At 38.3% G+C, this 21,684-nt stretch overlaps 1 protein-coding gene across 1 annotated transcript in view; it reads left to right on the plus strand.

Moving 5' to 3' along the window:
- bicdl1 (BICD family like cargo adaptor 1) overlaps window positions 1–21,131 on the plus strand; it is a 41,616-nt gene extending 20,485 nt beyond the window's left edge. The window contains exons 4-10 of the mRNA XM_052094882.1: window positions 6,218–6,364; window positions 8,866–9,045; window positions 9,681–9,899; window positions 11,697–11,840; window positions 12,124–12,254; window positions 14,796–14,916; window positions 19,825–21,131. Of these exons, the coding sequence (XP_051950842.1) occupies window positions 6,218–6,364; window positions 8,866–9,045; window positions 9,681–9,899; window positions 11,697–11,840; window positions 12,124–12,254; window positions 14,796–14,916; window positions 19,825–19,992 (1,110 nt within the window). The 3' untranslated portion in view covers window positions 19,993–21,131. The remainder of the gene's footprint in view (window positions 1–6,217; window positions 6,365–8,865; window positions 9,046–9,680; window positions 9,900–11,696; window positions 11,841–12,123; window positions 12,255–14,795; window positions 14,917–19,824) is intronic.
- The last annotated feature ends 553 nt before the right edge of the window (window positions 21,132–21,684 follow it).

Here is a 21,684-nt window from a genome sequence, read left to right on the forward strand (position 1 = left end):
GGCGAGCCACTACACCACCACGAGGACTTAGAGAGCATTGGGAATTGGCCATTCCAAATTGGGGAGAAAAAAAAAAATGCAGCTAAAGTGTGTTGGGACAATATAAAAAACTTCTCATACACATCTACTGCATGGATCTGTGCATTTGCATGTATAAGCCGTGAGTTCAGTACACATTCATTATGTTCTTGTAAAACATGTAGCTGTAAAGGTGGATTTATGCTACTAGTAAAGCGAAACTGTGAAAGAGCTATTCAATGTTTACAGGAGTGTTGAAAAGAAACTTAAACCGAGGGGACAACAACCATTGCAAATAATATTGTAGTGCTTAGGGGATAGAATTTACATTTTTGTGGCTTACTTTACTCACCTTCATGTTGTTCCAAACCCATATGACTTTCTTTCTTCCATTGAACACAATATGAGAGAATGACATCTCAATCATCTGCATGGTCATACATGTTTGGAATCACGTGAAGGGTGAACTATCCCTTTAACATTGTGTCCTCATCCCTTTAACTATACAATTTCCTTTATTTAAAAGATAAATCCACCTACAATAATACTTTTTGCATGTTGCAACACCTAACCATTCATATAATCGACTGCTTGTCCATGACTGTATAATAACATGACGTCAGATCATGCAGGCCAGAGCTAAAAGCCGTGATATACCCAGACATATAGCTCAGATACAACTCATGATCTCTGTTCTGTTCTTTAACCTCGTGCGACCCCGCGTACATATGCGTGGTCGATGTATTTTGGCTGCGCTTAACATAATTTTATTTCATTTAAACTGACTGATCTCAGTTCAGAGACTTTGTGCTCTAATTAAAGGATCAACTTTCGACTTACAGAGTCATGTGACAAAACAACATGGTGCTGATCACAGCTGAGTTGGTCTTTACCAAAAATCAATTTGGTAAGAAACCTAATTAAGTTTTTACACTGAAACCTGTTTGAGTCAAAAGATTAGAGTCTCTAGTTTCATCCGATATGCCATTTTTAAAACTTGAACGATATATTGCAAAACGCCACGCTGCTAAACACAATGACCGCTAAAGTGTACTTGTAAGGAAGTCGACTCACTGAAGGAGGTGGAAGCCGGTCAAACGTCCAACATAACACTTTATTGTCAACACTTTTCAGTGTAACAACGACATTCAAAACCATTGTTTTTCAGCAGCACAAAAACACTAACAGGATGCTTTTCAGCTCCACATATACACACAGCTTCATTGGCCTCTCTCTCTCTCTCCCGGACTGCCGCTCATGGCATCATGGCTTTATCTCTCGCTCATTAAGGCTGCAATCACCCACAGCTGGGCGAGATAATCCATTGCAGGTGTCCGGCCCGGCCTCGCTCCGCACAGTCGTCGCTCATCCTGCAAAGTACTTAAGCAAATTTTTTCCTTAGAGATCCTATATTTACTGTGCATTCACATTGAGATCAATGGGTTCATCCAATAGCTTAAAAATGTGTCTTTCAGAGGCTTTATATAGAGTTAGGATGAAAATAAGGTGCATTTCAAACTGTTCTGAGACATGTGCAGACAGACAGCACACTGAAGGTTAAGTCATTCCCTTATTAGGGAGCAAGGGAGCACCCTATAACGCTCTATGCAGTTAAGTGCGTTCACTCCTAAAATCTGTTTCAAAGTTCAGTTTGAGTTTGCAGATGATGTTTGGATCACTCGACATGTTTGCACACACGGGACGATGATAATCAGTACATAGTTTCAAAATGAATAATGTATCATTTTATTTTAACATGGTTGGCAGTGATTGGATGATGCTGGACATTACTTTGAATCTGAATTAATTATGCTAATTTCTGATTTAAATGTCTGTATGTCAACACTCTTCAAAACAGAATAAAAACAATCTGACTTTCTATAGCTTGGGAATTATTTCAAATTTCTAAACTTTGTCCCATTGTACACATACAGTATGTGGACATACATTTTTAGGAAAACCATTTGTTATAAAAAAAAAAAAAATTGTTTTTTTTGCATGTTTATTAGGTGCTACTATTTACACACCAAAAAAGGAAATGGAAAATGCACACAGTCACGCTCGGGTCTCAGGATGTTGATCAAGCATCACTATTACTCAGTGATATTACATCACTTCAGCCACATAACTCAACCTGCAATTTGTGCTGTGGACATGAAAGATTCCTCAAATTGTTCAGATTGTTGAGGAGAGGTGTGCTTTTGCTTTTTTAAGTGATCGAACTTCGATTTTTGCATGGCAGATGATAAAAGCGGTGAAAAAATCCCACAGACTTACATTAAAGGAGGGACCCGTGTAGCACCTAGATACAGTATCACAGAGACTTCGGGTTGGCTAATTAGATATTTGATGAAGTCCGAGTATAGAGTACTACATAATCCTGAGGTGTATCTCATGACATTAGAGTACTGGGTTTTACTTATGTCAATGAATTAGCCAGTTACAAGAAAAGTTATCAATACAAGGATGAGCTGTCAATCAAATTATCTTATTTACAGGATCAGCTGAACTCACTCTGTCACTCTCTGTCTGTCTTTCTCTGTAACTATTTCTCTCTAAATTTTATTTTCAAAGTACATTATAGGTATGATTGTTTACATGCAATACTGCCAAAGCATCAGTACACATATACAATAAAAAAACAATCTCTCTGTCTCTCTCTCTCTCTGTGTTGTGTAGTATGTGCTCCGGCTGTAATTGAGTCAGGAATCTTCTGTTCTATTTTAAGGAAAATGCTGCAATGTTTGGGTGTTCCTGAAACTGCAGTCAGTGCCAGACAGAGAGAGGGAATCTTTTTCCATTCATGATGCTTCTTGATTCAATCAGGACACACAAGACATTGTTATTTACCAGTCTCACTGTCCAGTTTACATGTCTAATTAGGTCAATTTCACCCTAAAATTTAATGATTTAGAAATAAAATGAAAATAAAGCCTATTTTAGGAACATTAAGATTTTTTCATTATGACTATATTCTTAGATTAGATTCTTACCATTGTAATACAGTATTTCTTTTTAGATTTGTTATACATTAAAAGGTGTTACAACAACTTACAACAAAAGTACTTTACAATTAAAATAATATATAATTATTTTTACAGTAATGAATATTAACTAGGGTTGTGCTTACTTGTCATGATATACTGTAAAATGGAAGCCCGATTCAGCCACATAATTTATTTTAGATAAATCCTAATAATGAGATAAAAAGTTAATAATGAGATAGTAAATCATAATTATGTTATGTTATGAGATTTGTTATGAAAGAAAAGTCATTACAACAAATACTACAACAATTTAAAAATACTTTACAATTAAAATAATATAGCATTATTTTTACAGTAATGAAAATGAACGAGGGTTGTGCTTACTTGTCATAAATAATATGAATATATAATATAATCATAATTATAAGAAAAAGTCAAAATAATGAGATAGTAAGTTATAATTATGATAAAAAGTAAATTTTGAGGTAGTAAATAATATTTATGAGATTAAAAGTAAATTATGAGATAGTAAGCCATAATTATGAGATAGTAAGTTATAATTATGAGATAAAAAGTAAATTATGAGATAGTAAGCCATAATTATGAGATAAAAAGTAAATTATGAGATAGTAAGCCATAATTATGAGATTAAGTCAAATTTAAAAGATATTAAGTCACAATTATGAGATAAGACACAATTATGAGATAAAAAGTCAATTATGATAGAGTAAGCCATAATTATGGGATAGTAAGTTATAATTATGAGATAAAAAGTAATTTATGAGATAGTAAGCCATAATTATGAGATAAAAAGTAATTATGAGATAGTAAGCCATAATTATGAGATAAAAAGTAAATTATGAGATAGTAAGCCATATTTATGAGATTAAAAGTAAATTATGAGATAGTAAGCCATAATTATGAGATAAAAAGTTAATTATGAGATAGTAAGCCATAATTATGAGATAAAAAGTTAATTATGAGATAGTAAGCCATAATTATGAGATAAAAAGTTAATTATGAGATAGTAAGCCATAATTATGAGATAAAAAGTAAATTATGAGATAGTAAGTCATATCTATGAGATTAAAAGTAAATTATGAGATAGAAAGCCATAATTATGAGATAAAAAGTTAATTATGAGATAGTAAGCCATAATTATGAGATAGTAATTTATAATTATGAGATAAAAAGTTAATTATGAGATAGTAAGACATAATTATGAGATAAAAAGTTAATTATGAGATAGTAAGCCATAATTATGAGATAAAAAGTTAATTATGAGATAGTAAGCCAAAATTCTGAGATTAAGTCAAATTTAAAAGATATTAAGTCACAATTATGAGATAAGACATAATTATGTGATAAAAAGTCAATTATGATAGAGTAAGCCATAATTATGGGATAGTAAGTTATAATTATGAGATAAAAAGTCAGTTATGAGATAGTAAGTCATAATTATGAGATAAAAAGTAAATTATGAGATAGTAAGCCATAATTATGAGATAAAAAGTAAATTATGAGATAGTAAGCCATATTTATGAGATTAAAAGTAAATTATGAGATAGTAAGCCATAATTATGAGATAAAAAGTTAATTATGAGATAGTAAGCCATAATTATGAGATAAAAAGTTAATTATGAGATAGTAAGCCATAATTATGAGATAAAAAGTTAATTATGAGATAGTAAGCCATAATTATGAGATAAAAAGTAAATTATGAGATAGTAAGCCATAATTATTAGATTAAGGCAACATTATGAGATAATACATAATTATGAGATAAAAATTTAATAATGAGATAAAAAGTAAATTATGATTTTGTAAGTCAAAATTATGAGATAGTAAATCAAAATAATTAGATTAAGTCAGTTATAAGATATTAAGTCACAATATGAGAAAAAAGTTGATTATGAGTTAGTAAGTCATAATTATGAGATAAAAAGTCAATTATGATTTTTTAAGTCATAATTATGAGATAAAAAGTAAATTATCAGGTAGTAAGTCATAGTCATTATAATGAGATACTAAGTGATAATTGAGACAAAGCCTCTTAAATCTCTATTTCATAATTTGGTCTTTTTATCTCATAATTATGACATTTTATTTCATAAATATGACTTTGAATCTAAAACATTTGTACTTTTATCATTAATATGACTTAGTATCTTATAATTGTGACTTTATATCTCAAAATTATGACTCTGAATACAATAATTATGACTTTATAATATTTGTAGATATATTTTATATTTAAATATAAAATACATTTTTCTTTTTAAAATTGATTACTTATCAAAAGCTGATTTTTTTGTGGTGAAAATGGGCTTCCATAACAAATGTTGATCATAATGCAAAATTTCTAAAAATAGGCTTCATTTTGTGTAAAAAAAATATTATTTCTTGTTTCTGTCTTTTGATTTTGGGGTGAAAAATGAATAATGTACTCTCCAACATCTATGAAATTCTCCCAGAGCTATCTCATAGACTATGATCATTTAGTGTGAACAAATGTACCATCAGAATTAGTTGCACAACGGCTGCCAAATATGCAGTATTCCTCCACAGAAGTAATCTAGTACACTCAGTAGATTAACAGATGAAAAGAATGAAAAGATTCTCTGGACTCATTACAAAGTTATTTCACATTCTGTTTCATTTAAATGGAGATTTGTAATATTATTTGCAAGAGCAATAATCTGAGCTATGCTATTCACATTCATTCTATAGATCTATACTCTTATTGTGTCAACAATTGACTCATTTGTGTCTATTTAGATTTTCTCTAAGGATGTTTAGGAGAATCATCCGAGACAAAGTTGATAGCAATTAGTTTTGTGATCTTTGAAAAGATCAACCTCTGAGCATATGTGGCTGGCTTTTCTGAGCAGAAATATTCAAGTTATCAACTCTACATTCCTGACTCTGGAGGTGTTATTGACTCCCTCACTGATGCCTGGTAAAACAGCATACCACAAACTCTCGGAGTGTTTGGTCTAATCTAAGAAAAAATGTTTGCATTTTAATATATTTTCCCCCAAACCTGACAAGGGCACAAAGTTTGTGATCCGCTCTGGGAAAGTTTTAGCACAAACATTTGTAGTTTGTTCTTGATTTGGTTTGAGTAGTTTAAGGGGTTACCAGTGAGAAAGAACATTAAGATTGCACAATGGCGATGTCAGTAATCTGCTGTTTTGGTTTTGGTTGGGCAGATAAAGATGTTGTCAGAGCGTAAGCAGGAATTGGAGCGACGTGTGAACGCTGTACTGGAGAAAAACCAACAACTTCAGAGCACAGTGGACGACCTGAGAGAGAGAACGCTGGTGCTGGAAAAACAGTGTCACGAGAAAGACTTACAGGTGAGTGACCATCAAGAACAGGTCACATTTTACCCCAAAATGAAAAAGAAAGAAATGAGAGATTATATTTAACTTAAGCAAAAAGAAGCTTATTTTTAGGAATATCACAATGCAAAAAAATGTAATTGTCCTTAAATAGGTTAAATTTGAAATGTCTTATTTGTGGGGTAAAACAATAACCCAGTTTTAGAAAAAAATTGATTTTAGGATTTTTTGCATTAGGACATTATTTTCATAACAATTACGCACATATTATATATATATATATATTAATTCTGAATGGTGATTCTCAAAATTCTTAACTGTTTTACTGTAAACTTAAAATGAGAATGATTTAAATGCATTAAACAAATACTACCATGATGTATAATTACTTCACAGTTTAAATCATTTGTTGTTGTTTTTTCCACATTTACAGTAATGAGCACATTCTGTTTGTTTTTGGTGGTTTTTTACATTACAGCTATGATCATTTCAGAATAAATGTGGAAAGAATATCACAATGGAAAAACGTAATAGTCCCTAAAATAGGCTTAAAGGGCACCTATTATGCAAAATGCACTTTTACATGGTGTTTGAACATAAATGTGTGTTGGCAGTGTGTGTACACAACCACCCTATAATGATAAAAATCCACCCAGTCCTTTTTTTAATCCCCATTAATCATAAACACTCTTTCAGAAATGCTGTTTGCAGATTCTGTCAAAAGTGACATCATACTGTACAGGCCCCGCCCACGACTGTTGACGGACACTGCCGTTTTGCTTAGACCCGCCCTGAACGAGTTGTATACAGAGTCCGCCATTGTTTCAATGCTGGAGCAGCTGTGGGCAAGAATGTCTTGTGAGCGATTGAGGTGTTTTATTGCTGGATGTAAGAATGAACATAGATGTCTTCATTTATTCCCGACATCTGAACCGCTGAAGACGCAGTGGATTAGTTTTACAATCATTTTACACCAGAATGCGTTGTGAATGACCACCATACATTTGTGTGTTCAACATGTTTGTTTGTGTGTTGTTTCGTTATAGTGCATAACGAACATTGCAACAGTATGTGTGTGTGTGTGTGTGTGTGTGTGTGTGTGTGTGTGTGTGTGTGTGTGTTGCTCATCCATCATTGCAAAACTGCTGAAAAACTCTACAACAAATAAATAAATTGATGAAATAACCATTCGGACACTTCCTGATTCACACTCAAAGTTGTTACTTCAGACGGAGTCTCTCCCTCATCAGCGTCTGACTCCAGTTCAAACATATAGAACATATACATATAACACATTAAACATATAGAACATCACTATTTACACTGTCAGTCATATTGCTTATGATGTGTAGTTATCCGAAGCAGAAATGTCAAAACTCCGCCCTATTCTGGATACCACCAGCTCATTTGCATTTAAAGACACAAAGACACACACACACTCACACACACACACACACACACTGTAGTGTTTCCATGTTTTATGGGGACTTTCCATAGACATAATGGTTTTTATACTGTACAAACTTTATATTCTATCCCCTAAACCTAACCCTACCCCTAAACCTAACCCTCACAGAAAACTTTCTGCATTTTTACATTTTCAAAAAACATAATTTAGTATGATTTATAAGCTGTTTTCCCTCATGGGGACTGACAAAATGTCCCCACAAGGTCAAAAATTTCGGGTTTTACTATCCTTATGGGGACATTTGGTCCCCACAAAGTGATAAATACACGCTCACACACACACACACACTCACTCACTCACACACGCACACACACACACACACACACTCACTCTCTCACACACACACACACACACACACTCACACACTCACTCTCTCTCACACACACTCACACACTCACACACTCACTCTCTCTCACACACACACACACACACACACACACACATCTCACTCACACACTCACTCTCTCTCACACACACACACACACACACACTCTCACACACACACACACACACACACACACACACACACACACACACACACACACTCTCTCTCACACACACACACACTCACACACACACACACACACACACACACTCACTCTCACACACACACACACACACACACACACACTCACTCTCTCACACACACACACACACACACATACACACACACACACATACACACACACACACACACACACACACACACACACACACATCACACACACACACACACACACACACACACATACATACACACACATATAACTTTATATTATTTGTTCTTGTATTTTGGATTCATTGATTTAGATGTTTGGATACTTTGGAATTTTTCCGGAATGATTTTTTTGGAAAAAGTTTATCTAGGTTTATTTCTTGGGGGTGAGTTAAATGTCTTTCTCTCAACCTGCTTTTTCAAATAAAGTAGTTGTTTTTTGTACCCATAAATCTCCTGTGCCTCTCTGGTGTCATCCCGAAGAAGTGTGTGTAACCTGTGTTCCTTCAGGTGTGTTTTCGTGTGTGTAACTCTCTCGTGTGTTCTCACCAGCTGCGCCAGAGTCATTTGGAGCTGCAGGAAGTGCGCTTGTCTCACCGGCAGTTGAGTGCCCGCCTAGAGGAACTGACGGAGGAACGGAGTCTACACGGCTTCAGTCCGAACCCTAACAGCCTCCTCTGTGAGATAGAACAGAGTATGGAGCAGGAGGAGATGGAGCAGGAGAGAGAAATGGTACACATACATCACTCACATACAAATATCAACTTAAAGTCTGGTCCACATTGAGCTAATTCTGACTAAGAATAGATACCACCCACTTAAAGGAATAGTCCAAAAATTCTCTCATCATTTCATCACCCTCATGCCACCCCGGATGTGTGACTCTCTTTTTTCAGCAGAACACAAATGAAGATTTTTAGATGAATATTTCAGTTCTGTAGGTCCATACAATGCAAGTGAATGCAGACAAAAGCAGATAAAGTCAGCATAAAATAATCCATATGACTCCAGTGATTTAATCCATGTCATCAGAAGTGATCAATTCGATTTTGGGTGAGAACAGAACAAAATATTTCACTTTTTCACTGTACATCTTGACATCAGTCTCCTTGGTGATCATGATTGCAAGCTCGATTACAATTCCTATAGCTCCATCTAGCGCTCTGCGCATGCATCAAGCACTAGGAAGTTTAATCGAGCTTGAAATCATGATCGTTACATTTTGGTCTGTTCTCACTTTATATCAGTCTCTATTAAAGTTTCTCTCTTTCTTTCTTGCACACAGAAACACACTCTCGAATTCCTTGCTCATATCTCCTGAAGATAAGATGTTCAGTCTGTTAAACGCATCTGTCTCTTTCCTTCAGTTACGGCTGCAATTGTGGGAAGCCTACTGTCTGGTGCGCTCCATCTGCTCACAGCTCAGAGGAAATGACATCACAGACTCCGCCCTGTCCACAGACTCATCCATGGATGAGTCTTCTGAGACGTTGTCGGCTAAAGATGTCCCCACGGGTAGTTTACACGCCAGTCTGCTGGAGCTGCGCAGACTGACGCAAAACCTGCTGGATGGCAATGAATCTACGGTATGTTACATTTCACATAAAAAAATTATAACAATTAGCCAAGTCGATTATTGGTCAATATTTGTCTATATATGTTTAGTTTGGCATCAACCTATAATTGTATCTGATTGGCCGATTAAAGGAATGTTCCAGGTTTAGTAAAGGATAAGCTCAATGAAAGCATTAGAGGCATAGTGTCGATTACCACTAAAATATTTGTAATGCATCACATGTTTATTAAAAAAATCAAAATCAAATTGCAGCTAGAGTAAGGCACTTACAATGGAAGCGAATGGGACCAATCCATAAAAATATAGCTGCATGACGTAAACAATATGCATGTTAACATGTTCTTTAGTGTGATAAAATCACTTTCTAATGTCTTGTTTATGTCTTGAGGCTATACAATTGAAATATTTTGAGTATTTGAACATTTACAGATTCGTCCAATTCACTTCTATTGTAAGTGCCTCACTGTAACATTTTTAAATAAATGAGGAATAAGTCGAACATATTTTCTGTGGTTATCAACATAATACTACAAATGCTGTCGATTGAGCTTAATTTGTATTAAACCTGGGATATTCCAACCCCTTAAACTCATTTTTGGGCAGCCGCCCACAAAGTTTCACACTCGAATTTAAAAGCTCATCATTCACACTGTGGACTAATTGAAAAACATTGGTCTCATTTTTTTTTTTAATTCCCCCCCAAATAAAAAAAGACTCCAATTATGCATAAATAATATTGAATGTGTTTATAATCTTATGATAAACTGAAAAACATTTTTTTCTGCCTTTGTAAACATGTAATTCTGGTTCTGTTAACTCTACCTCATTTCATTCAACTAGATGGCAGCAAGAACTAGATTTTTTTTTTTTATCTCTTTCATATTCCTTCACAATATACAGATCTGAAATGTAGGTGGTCCTCGAATGCATTTTAGCCCTCACAGATGTGCTCATCCATAGACATTGAGTCTAATTTTCAGTTCATGCACCATCCTCAATGTTTCTTTGAATATCTCGGCCTCTGAGTGGACTATAAACTCAATTTAAACTCCTAATTTAAGAAGCTCAATTTAAGATGAGATCCTCCCCTTTGTGATGATAGATAGTATTTTACACATTTTATCAACAACAGTTAAAAGCATATTTTTCTGATGATTTGATAGCATGATTTTCCTACTGGATGGCACATTTTGATCTGGATACCTAAGTTATAACATTAGATTATTCAGCCAAGCAAGCTCACAGACAAGTAAACAATTGCAAATTGTTTTGAAAACTCCCTAAGGTAAATGCTGATATAACGTTTTTAGCTATTTGAGTCTTACAGCAGCAGTGATCGGCAAAACAATTGTACAGTCACATTCCTTAGAATGAGCACTTTCATTTGATATATGACTTGAAGGACTTTTATTTTCATATAAATATTTCTATCCCCACTCCCTCCAGGGGGCGCTAATTTTCAACGCAAATGTTTTGAGGCCTTATTTTGTTATTTTAAGTAACATAAATGCAGAAGTTATGGATATTGCTGACAAGTTCAGATTCTAAGCATTCAAATGATATCTCATATGCCTGACTTATTTATTCTGAAAATGTGTACGTTTACGTGGTTTTTCCGCTCCTCTTTGGACCCGCCAGTGGGGTTAACTAGTAGGAATTCCAAAATGTACCAACAGCCTTCTAAACGAATAATGCACATTTCATATATTTAAAAAACGCAAAACATTTTTTCAGTTTACTGTAAATGAATCCTGCATGCCCATGCAGACATTGAAGATGTTCTTTTTCTCTGTATTTGTGCATTCAGGGTTCTCGTCGCAGTGACGAAGAGGTTCTTGAGGAACAGGTTCGTAAACTCGGGGAGGAGCTCCGAGAACTCCGAGAAATGTACGAACAAGAACAGGAAAAAACACGCAACAGCCAGGAGGAGGTGCTACAGCTCCATAATCAGGTATACACTTATATTTCAAAGGAATATTACAAATTAAATACTTAAAGGAATAGATTGCCTAAAAATTATGTCAATGAACTGCACAGGTTCCCACATATTACATGACCAAACGTAACGTGCCATTGAATGTATGCAAGTGGAATGAGAATGGAGAGCTATGGGCTCTCAAATCTTGTTAATCGGTGTATAACGACTTAAATTTCGGTCTTTTCCTCCCACAAAGCTATCGTACGATATTCAGGACTAATTCAGCTGTCCTGTGACTCTGCTCTTAATCCTGTAGGTGGCGCTGCTCTCAGTGGAAGTTTCTTCTTCGAGAGAAGAGAACGAACGGATGAAAGCGATGATGGAAGAGCCAGAACCCAACGAACAGTTACAGAGCGCCATACGAGACCGAGATGAAGCCATCATCAAGTAAGACACACATGCTCTTGGCTTATGTGACATTTTATTTGAGTAATTTTGTCTCCAAATGTCTAACTAAAGTTATGCACGAGGAATCACGTGATCCCATGCGAGGTTCGGACATGTGAACGGCGAGCTCTACGCACTTTGCTAGTTTTGATACTTTTAATGATATAAACCGGTGAGATTCGATACACCCTGATTTTTAACTGTTCTAGGAAGACAATATGTCAAAGAATTCAAAATACTCAGGCTCTGGAGACATTAAAAGACTCTTACGTGCTCAAGCGGACACCCCACTGGAGGCCTCGAGCCAGGGAGTCGATTTGGTCGGAGAGGTGAAAGAAATTCGGCGAGAATTGCTGAACGTATCGGCAATGCTGACGAAGGTCGTTGCTGACTTGGAGGATCTTGCTGCAATAAGTCGTTCGATCACGGCCATGGAGACAAAATTCACTGAGATGGTTACAAGAGTGGTGGATGTCGAGAAATGGATAAACGATTATCTGGAGTCATCAGAGAGGGAATTAGCTGCTATCAAGGTGGATTTGGAGCGCATCTGGGAGAAGTTGGAAGATTTGGAGAATCGTAACCGGCGGAATAACGTCAGAATTGTTGGAATTCCTGAGGGATCAGAGGGTCAGAATATGTTGGAATTTCTGGACGGGCTCTATTCGAATATGCTTGACATAACAGGCCATAAGCTGGAAACCGAGCGAGCTCACAGGGACCCGGCTCGGCAATCCGCTGAGGGAGACAGGCCCTGATCAATTCTGGCCAAATTTCTGAGATCATCCAATGAAGATCTCATGTTACGTGAGGTGAGGAGTAAAGGGAGGCTTTCTTGGAAGAATCACTGCATTTTCTTGTTCCCAGACTAGAGAGAAACGTGATCAATTCAAGGAATGCAAGAAACGCTTACATCAACGGGAGGTCGCTTTTGCACTGATGTTCCTGGCCAAATTGGATGGCCGCAAAGTATTTACATGTCCCCAGCAAGCCATGCCCTTCATAAAGTCAATGGACTGAGTAAGTCATTTTGTGGTACTCATGTTGCAGCCAAGTGAGCCTGACTCACTGAACAGCCACTTGACCGTCCGAGTAAACTGAGCGAGTTTTTTGTTTCTTTGTGTGCCGCACAAGCCCTCAAAAGTGAAGCCAAAACGTCTCGATCGCCCCCCGGTGACTGGTCCTAGTATAGGTCATAAACCCCGCCTCCCCATGTTATTCAACGGGACGTGAGACCAACTAAACAATTGAATTACACTTCACATATCTTTTTTCCAAAGATAGTTTCTGTCATTTACTGTCGTTTCTATCACGTTGATGTCATTTCAAGTGTTTGTTTTCAAAATAAGTTTGTTTTTAGTTATTTGATGCTATAAAAACGGTGCTGTGACATCATGATTGACAGCTGTGATTGACAGGTTCTCTGAGCGAAGTAGTCACTGAAGCACTTTTTTTCGGGATCTTCGGAGGACTGAGGAGATTGGAGCTTTACATTTAATATCTACATTTCTATAATTAATTATTTCACACCGTCAAAAGTCAAAAGTGCAGGGGCGTGTGCTTGCGATTGATTCAGCGAGAGTGAGGGCGGAGCCTTGAATTCACGGCTTTACTTCCTGCTCACTACTGCGCAGGTCTGGTCCCGAAATCGCAACTGCATAGACTCAAGTCCCAAGATGTCAGCGCCATATCGGGACACTGGCGGATTCAGTTCTCACCAATGGAAAAGAGCGAAGGGGCGTCGTCCATCTTTTTTTACAGTCTATGGTTCCGCCTAGCGGCTGGAGTTTGTTTTGTATGCTACACTTCTTCGGGACAGATTTGTGGATGAATCTGCATGTTCTTTGTGCTTATGCCTCCTTTTGGTTGGAGTTCGTTTTGTGGAGTATTTCTTGCAGGACATTGGATTGATTGGGTCATATGTTGCACTCATGTATCAGTTGAATGGGCCGGCTCACTGAACATTTGTTTATCTCTCCGAGGAAACTGAACTGCCTTTTTTTCCTTTTTGTGCTGGTTCTGCCTAGCAGCTGGAGATTGTTTTGTGTAGCAGATCTTGTTCGAGACGAACCGAATCTGCACGTTCTTTGTGCATATGGGATTTGTTTGATAGAAAATGGGGCAATTATTTAGTGTTTTGGGGGGACTCTCTGGGAGGGGCTGTGGAGAGAGAAGTTTAGTTTTAATTATATATGATTATTATATTTTCTTATTTGTTTTCTTTTTGTGTGTGTGTGTGTGTGTGTATTCTAATTTGTGACCACAGGGGTGTTCGTTGTGGATCAGGGTGGGGTTGGTGATTGGGGAGGGGTAATAGTGGGGGTTAATTGTTAAATGTTGATTCAATGTAAATATGTTGTGTTTTTCTTTATTACATATCTACGAATCAAAGTTATGCACAGAGTAAATATTCATCATCCAATCTCTGAAAAATTACTTTTGTTTTTATTTGTACAACTATGAATACAAAGCAAGAATCTCCAGAATCGGTCTAACTGAATCCTAATATTTCCTTGTAATTCCCTCTTTTCTCTGTTACAGGAAGAAAGCGGTAGAGATGGAGCTGGCAAAGTGTAAGATTGACATCATGTCTTTGAATAGTCAGCTGTTAGATGCGATACAGCAGAAAATAAACCTGTCTCAGCAGTTAGAAGCCTGGCAGGTGGGTCACAAACTTTTTTGACTTACAATTTACACTTACAACTTACAGTATAAGTCTATGGGGCAAGCGTTCTAATAGGTTTAAATGCAGAAATGTGAATCTTGTAATTTTGCTAAATTAATTCTTCATTAAAAAAATGTATTATTGGGGCCTGGGTATCTCAGTGACTATTGACGCTGACTACCACCCCTTGAGTCGCGAGTTCGAATCCAGGGCGTGCTGAGTGACTCCAGCCAGGTCTTCTAAGCAACCAAATTGGCCTGGTTGCTAGGGAGGGTAGAGTCACATGAGGTAACCTCCTCGTGGTCGTGATTAGTGGTTCTCGCTCTCAATGGGGCGTGTGGTGAGTTGTGTGTGGATCGTGGAGAGTAGCATGAGCCTCCACATGCTGTGAGTCTCCGCGGTGTCATGCACAACGAGTCACGTGATAAGATGCGCAGATTGACGTCTCAGAAGCGGAGGCAACTGAGACTTGTCCACTGCCACCCAGATTGAAGCGAGTAACCGCACCACCACGAGGACCTACAAAGTAGTGGGAATTGGGCATTCCGAATTGGGAGAAAAAGGTTTATTATTTAATCTGTAAAGTTGTCTAAATTGTCCTTTTGAAGTGGGACTACATTTCAAGGTAGATGAACGTTATGTGTTATTACTGTAATTCCTGTAGGTGGAGTTTGTTCCATGAAAACACTGCTTTATAGTTAATTAAAGAATGTTCTGGGTTCAGGTTGAGTTAAGTTGAGCTCAGTCGAGTTAAGCATTTGTAGCATAATGTTGATTATGAGAGAAAAGTATTTTGACTCGTCTTTTATATAAAAAAGCAATAATGGCGGTTGTGTCATTATCAAAATATAGTGACAAACATGTCCCTTGAATTTCAGTCACGGTTGTGGTCCGTTCTGCATAACGCGGCGGCCCATTTTAGCTTATCGTTGCCCATTCTGCCCGTTTCACGGACGACCCACCGCCATGCTCAGTTCACCCTATGGCCAGTCCGCCCCTGATCGCCCCCAAAGTGCACCAGCCTACTGGGTAAATGCCCGGTATGCCAGATTACCAGTCCAGCCCTGGTTGGGCTACTCAGTTCAACTAGGCTCTTTTTACACAAAGTGTTTGTGATGAGATTACACAATTATTTTAAGTTAAGGAAACTAATTTCAAACTCATGTCCACGATTGAATCAAGTTCAACCAAAGAGCTTATATATATATATATATATATATATATACTGAAACCACAATTTTTGCCTTTTTTTCTCAAATAAACGAGAGAGGAGTCAACATTTTTTTGTGATAATCAACATTATGACACAAATGCTGTTTAATGAACTTGCATTGAACCTGAACATTTCTTGAAGTCCCTACCTCGTATACTTGATACCAGGTGAAAGTAACAGAGTTTTAGATGGCCTTGACAGATATAATGTTGGAGCCATCCCAAATCAGTCACTTGGTTTAGGATGCTTCCTAGGTAGGCAGCTGCCTATGCAGTCAGTAAGCCGGAAGTGTTTGGAACAGAGCCTGTGTCTATTGTTCATACAGTATATCTTTAACTCCCGGCTTGTCTCTTGTATGTTGAGCGTATGAAAATGTCTTAACGTGTATCACCCTCAGTTCTTTTAGGGGGCCAATATTTTTAAAGCAGAATTTTCCTTTACGTTTCACTGTTTCTGTCACTCTTTCTCACCTATCCCTCTGAATGCGAGTGTGTTATTGAATGTTATTTGTGCCCTCCTATCCCTGTATAAATCTTAGCTCCCCTGTCTCTCTCTCTCTCTCTCTCTCTCTCTCTCTCCCATCCTGCCTGTAGTTTGCCTCCTCAGGGCTGTTCACTGTATGGCTCTTATGGTTTCTGATCTAGTGGCCTTTCTCAGCTTCCGTACAGACCCCTTCTCCCCTCTGGTAGTCCCCTCCTGCCTTAGAGGTGAGCTCGGGTTCACCGTCTTACCTGTGTCCATGTTTACACCAGCTCATTCAGTGCACTGAGGATGACATTCATTTCAACGTGACGTGGTTCACCTGTATTCACAGCTTTTGGTACAGAAGAGTCCTTGATTCATTTTATTAAGTTTGAACATGTCTTTTAATGTGAAAGTTGTTTTTGCCATATTTTATTTTACATAAATGACTAGAACACTTCGGGATTCATTCACATGTAGGGATGGGAATCGTAAAGAAATGTAGTGATTCCGGTTCCTTATTGGTTCCATTAACAATTCTATTAGAATTGGAAGAAATATGATTCTTTGCCCTCAACAGTCATTTTCCAAACGATGATGAGATAATTTAATATTTTATCAGAACAGATTATTGCAAATGGTGTGTTTACACAGACATTTAAAAAATATATTGTATTAATTAATACATTTTTATGAAATACAGCTAATTACAGCAAAACATATAATGTGCACCGTCCAATAATTACTCTGAATTTGTAGTTAATTTCAAGTCGGACTTGACAAATTGAATGATTTAGATGTTTTTGATACACTAAAAAGAACAGAATGATTAAGTAATTTGTTCGGTAGGAAAATTGTTTTGTGCTGTTGATTCAAAAGAACCGGCTCATAAGAGTCATTCATTTGGGAATCGGACTACACTGGTTGTGCTGTATGTTTCGTGCGGTAGAGTCAAAAGAACCGGCTCAAAAGAGTCATTCATTTGGGAATCGGACTACACTGGTTGCGCTGTATGTTTCGTGCGGTAGATTCAAAAGAACCGGCTCAAAAGAGTCATTCATTTGGGAATCGGACTACACTGGTTGCGCTGTATGTTTCGTGCGGTAGATTCAAAAGAACCGGCTCATAAGAGTCATTCATTTGGGAATCGGACTACATTGGTTGCGCTGTATGTTTGGTGCTCTAGATTCAAAAGAACCAGCTTAAGAGTAATTAATTTGGGAATCGGACTACACTGGTTGCGCTGTATGTTTCGTGCTGTAGATTCAAAAGAACCGGCTCATAAGAGTCATTCATTTGGGAATCGGACTACACTGGTTGCACTGTATGTTTTGTGCGGTAGATTCAAAAGAACCAGTTTAAGAGTCATTAATTTGGGAATCGGACTACACTGGTTGCGCTGTATGTTTCGTGCGGTAGATTCAAAAGAACCGGCTCATAAGACTCATTCATTTGGGAATCGGACTACACTGGTTGTGCTGTATGTTTCGTGCGGTAGATTCAAAAGAACCGGCTCAAAAGAGTCATTCATTTGGGAATCGGACTACACTGGTTGCGCTGTATGTTTCGTGCGGTAGAGTCAAAAGAACCGGCTCATAAGAGTCATTCATTTGGGAATCGGACTACATTGGTTGCGCTGTATGTTTGGTGCTCTAGATTCAAAAGAACCAGCTTAAGAGTAATTAATTTGGGAATCGGACTACACTGGTTGCGCTGTATGTTTCGTGCTGTAGATTCAAAAGAACCGGCTCATAAGAGTCATTCATTTGGGAATCGGACTACACTGGTTGCACTGTATGTTTCGTGCGGTAGATTCAAAAGAACCGGCTCAAAAGAGTCATTCATTTGGGAATCGGACTACACTGGTTGCGCTGTATGTTTGGTGCTCTAGATTCAAAAGAACCGGCTCATAAGAGTCTCGCGTTCATCTGTACAAACAACAGTATGCAAGTATAAACACCATGAGACCACGCAGCCATCATACCGGTCAGGAAGGAGATGCATTCGGTCTCCTAGAGATGAACATAGTTTGGTGTGAATCAATCCCAGAACAACAGTAAAGGACCGTGTGAAGTTACTGAAGGAAATCGATAGTCAAGTATTTATATCCACAGTAAAACTAGTCTTACATTGACAAAACCTGAAAGGCTGCTCAGCGAGGAAGAAGCCACTGCTCCAAAACCACCATAAAAAATTCAGACTACAGTTTGGAAGTGCACCTGGGGACAAAGATCTTACTTTATAAAGAAATGTCCTCTGGTTTGACAAAACAAATATTTCCATTGATATGTTTGGAGGTAAAAAGGTGAGGCGTGCAAGCTGAAGAACACCATCCCAACCGTAAATCATGGGGGTGGTAGCATCATGTTGTGGGGGTGCTTGCTGCAGGAGGGACTGGTGCACTTCACAAAATAGATGACAACATGAGGAAGGATTATTATGTGGATATATTGAAGCGACATCTCAAGACATCAGCCATGAAGTTAAAGCTCGGTCGCAAATGGGTCTTCCAAACGGGCAATGACCCCAAGCACACCTCCAAAGTTGTGGCAAAATGTCTTAAGGACAACAAAGTCAAGGTATTGGAGTCAGGGGCGTTTTTAGAGACTCTGGGGGCCCAAGGCAGAAGGGACCTGGTGACCCCCCAACAAACAACCACCCCTTGCGAGCAAGGAGGCCTACAAACCTGACTCAGTTACACCAGGTCTGTCTGGAGGAATGGGACAAAATTCCAGCAACTTATTGTGAGAAGCTTGTGGAAGGATCCCCAAAACATTTAAGTTAAACAATTTAAAGGCAATGCTACCAAATACTAACAAAGTGTATGTAAACTTCTGACCCTCTGGGAATGTGATGAAAGATATAAAAGCTGAAATAAATCCTTCTCTCTACTATTATTCTGACATTTCACATTCTCAAAATAAAGTAGTGATCCAAACTGACCTCAGACAGGGAATGTTTTCTACGATTAAATGTCATAAAAACTGAGTTTAAATGTAAGATGTATGCAAACTTCTGACTTCAACTGGAGATCTGTGAGATGAAATCAAACCGGGGTTCGGACCGCACAATCGGAACAAATCTGACACAGGACTCGTGCTCATTGTTCATCCATTCTGTCTGTCAGTGTCCTTCCTTTTCCTTCAATGTTCTTCTACAATATCTTCTGAAAATGGTATGATAAACACTACTCCTCTCTCTCTCTCTCTCTCTCTCTCTCTCTCTCTCAGGATGACATGCACAGAGTTATCGATCAGCAACTGATGGATAAACATCAGGAGGAGTGCAGAGATTCTCCATACTCCTTCAGCGGATCGCGAGGAAGATCCCCTTCCAGACGAACACATCGCCTCTCAGATGGAGACAAACGCCTGTTTTCATTCTTCAAGAAGAACTGAGAGAAAGAAAGAAAGCTAAATCATAAAATCAGTGGTTCTCAACTAGTTTTGCTTCAGGATCCACATTTTACATTTCCATACATTTCCCTAAAATCATACGTTGAAATGAATACATTTGCTGAATGTTGGTTCCTAAATACATCTTCAATTTTCCGGCTTCCTGCCCCTCGTTTATTTAAAAGAAAAGGAAAAATGATGGTTCCATTGAGGCACTTACATAAACGCTAAAATACTCACAGTTTCAAAAGTTCGACATTATAGATGTTAACGGGATTTTAGTGTGATAAAATCAGGGATTCACAGGCGTTGCAATGTTTACCAGATTACAGTGTTTACCGTCATGACAACCTTCACACAGATGCAGTTTTATCACACTAAAATCTTGTTAACACACATATTGTTTACGTCTTGTGGCTGTACTTTGGAAACAGTGAGTGTTTAACGTTTACAAATTGGCCCCATTGACTTCCATTGTAAGTGCCTCACTGTAACCCAGTACACAGGAAAAGAGGGATGAGTCCAAATTCATTTTTGTGGTAATCAACATTATGCCACAAATGCTGTCGATTGAGCTAAACTTGAAGTTCTTTAAAAGTTGATAAACCTATGCAAGATTCAGTGGTTAGTTATATGTTATTATTTGTATTTAGCATTGTTCTCATCTCATGACTCTTCGGCCTGCCGGTTGAGAGCCACTGATCTAAAAGACAGAGTCCTCTGCAGGCTTTGAGCCATTTTGCACTTTATCTGTACCCACAATCCTCACACAGAAAGTTGAAAGAGAAATCCTTTGAGAAAGACAGCCATCTGGCCGTTATCCTCCGCTCTGATAGGATACATTTCTGAATCAGGATCAGTCCGACAGGGTTCAGAGAATTCTCCAGTCCTATCAGAGTTCGGTTTCCCGCGCGAGTGCCTCAGAACGATTCCCTTCACCTCACTGCCAGAGATTCAACACGGAGGCACAGCCGCTCACTCTGACTATCGAGGGATTCGATAGAGACTCAGGATGAACTAGACTTAAAGGGTTTTTAGGATGCATATTTTGAGGATCAACAGGTTGTAGGTTACAGTTAATATTTAACGCTGCAACATCTAAGTCAGAGGCCAGCTAAAAATATTCTGCTCTTTAGCTCATACACAAAATCAGTTCGCCGAGGACATTTCGAAATAAAGATGTTTATGTCATTATGTGGCAGGGCGGAGGGCGGGGCCAGGTCGTGATCCTACACACCCGGTCCCGTATTAGGCTAATCAAGCCTCCCGAGAGGGATAAAGGTCGACTGCAGAGGATTGTGCTGGAGAGAGAGATAGTTTACGGACATGTCCGTCTTCATGTCCGTCTTTTAAGTTTGACATTAAAACTATTATTTATATTATCAAGCCGGTTCTCGCCTCCTCCTTTCCATTGAACTCCTTTACACTGGTGCCGAAATCCGGGAAGGAGGAGGGATACGCCGTAGTAGAGTTCTCGCCACTACCGTCCACCCCAACGGAGCAGCCGTGGCCATCTGCCGGGAGACGGAACGCCCGCCGCCGCCTGGAAGAGGACGATGGCTGTCAACCGCGAGGGGAGAAGGGGCTCCTAACCGACTGCCTGGAGTGGTCAGGGCCACTGCCAGGGGTGCAGGAGTCGCCTACCGGCCGCTGAAACGCAGCAGGGTTTGAGACCGCGAGCGGGGAGGGGCTCGC

The sequence above is a fragment of the Xyrauchen texanus genome, chromosome 27, assembly GCF_025860055.1.
Source record: "Xyrauchen texanus isolate HMW12.3.18 chromosome 27, RBS_HiC_50CHRs, whole genome shotgun sequence".
NCBI lineage: Eukaryota > Metazoa > Chordata > Actinopteri > Cypriniformes > Catostomidae > Xyrauchen > Xyrauchen texanus.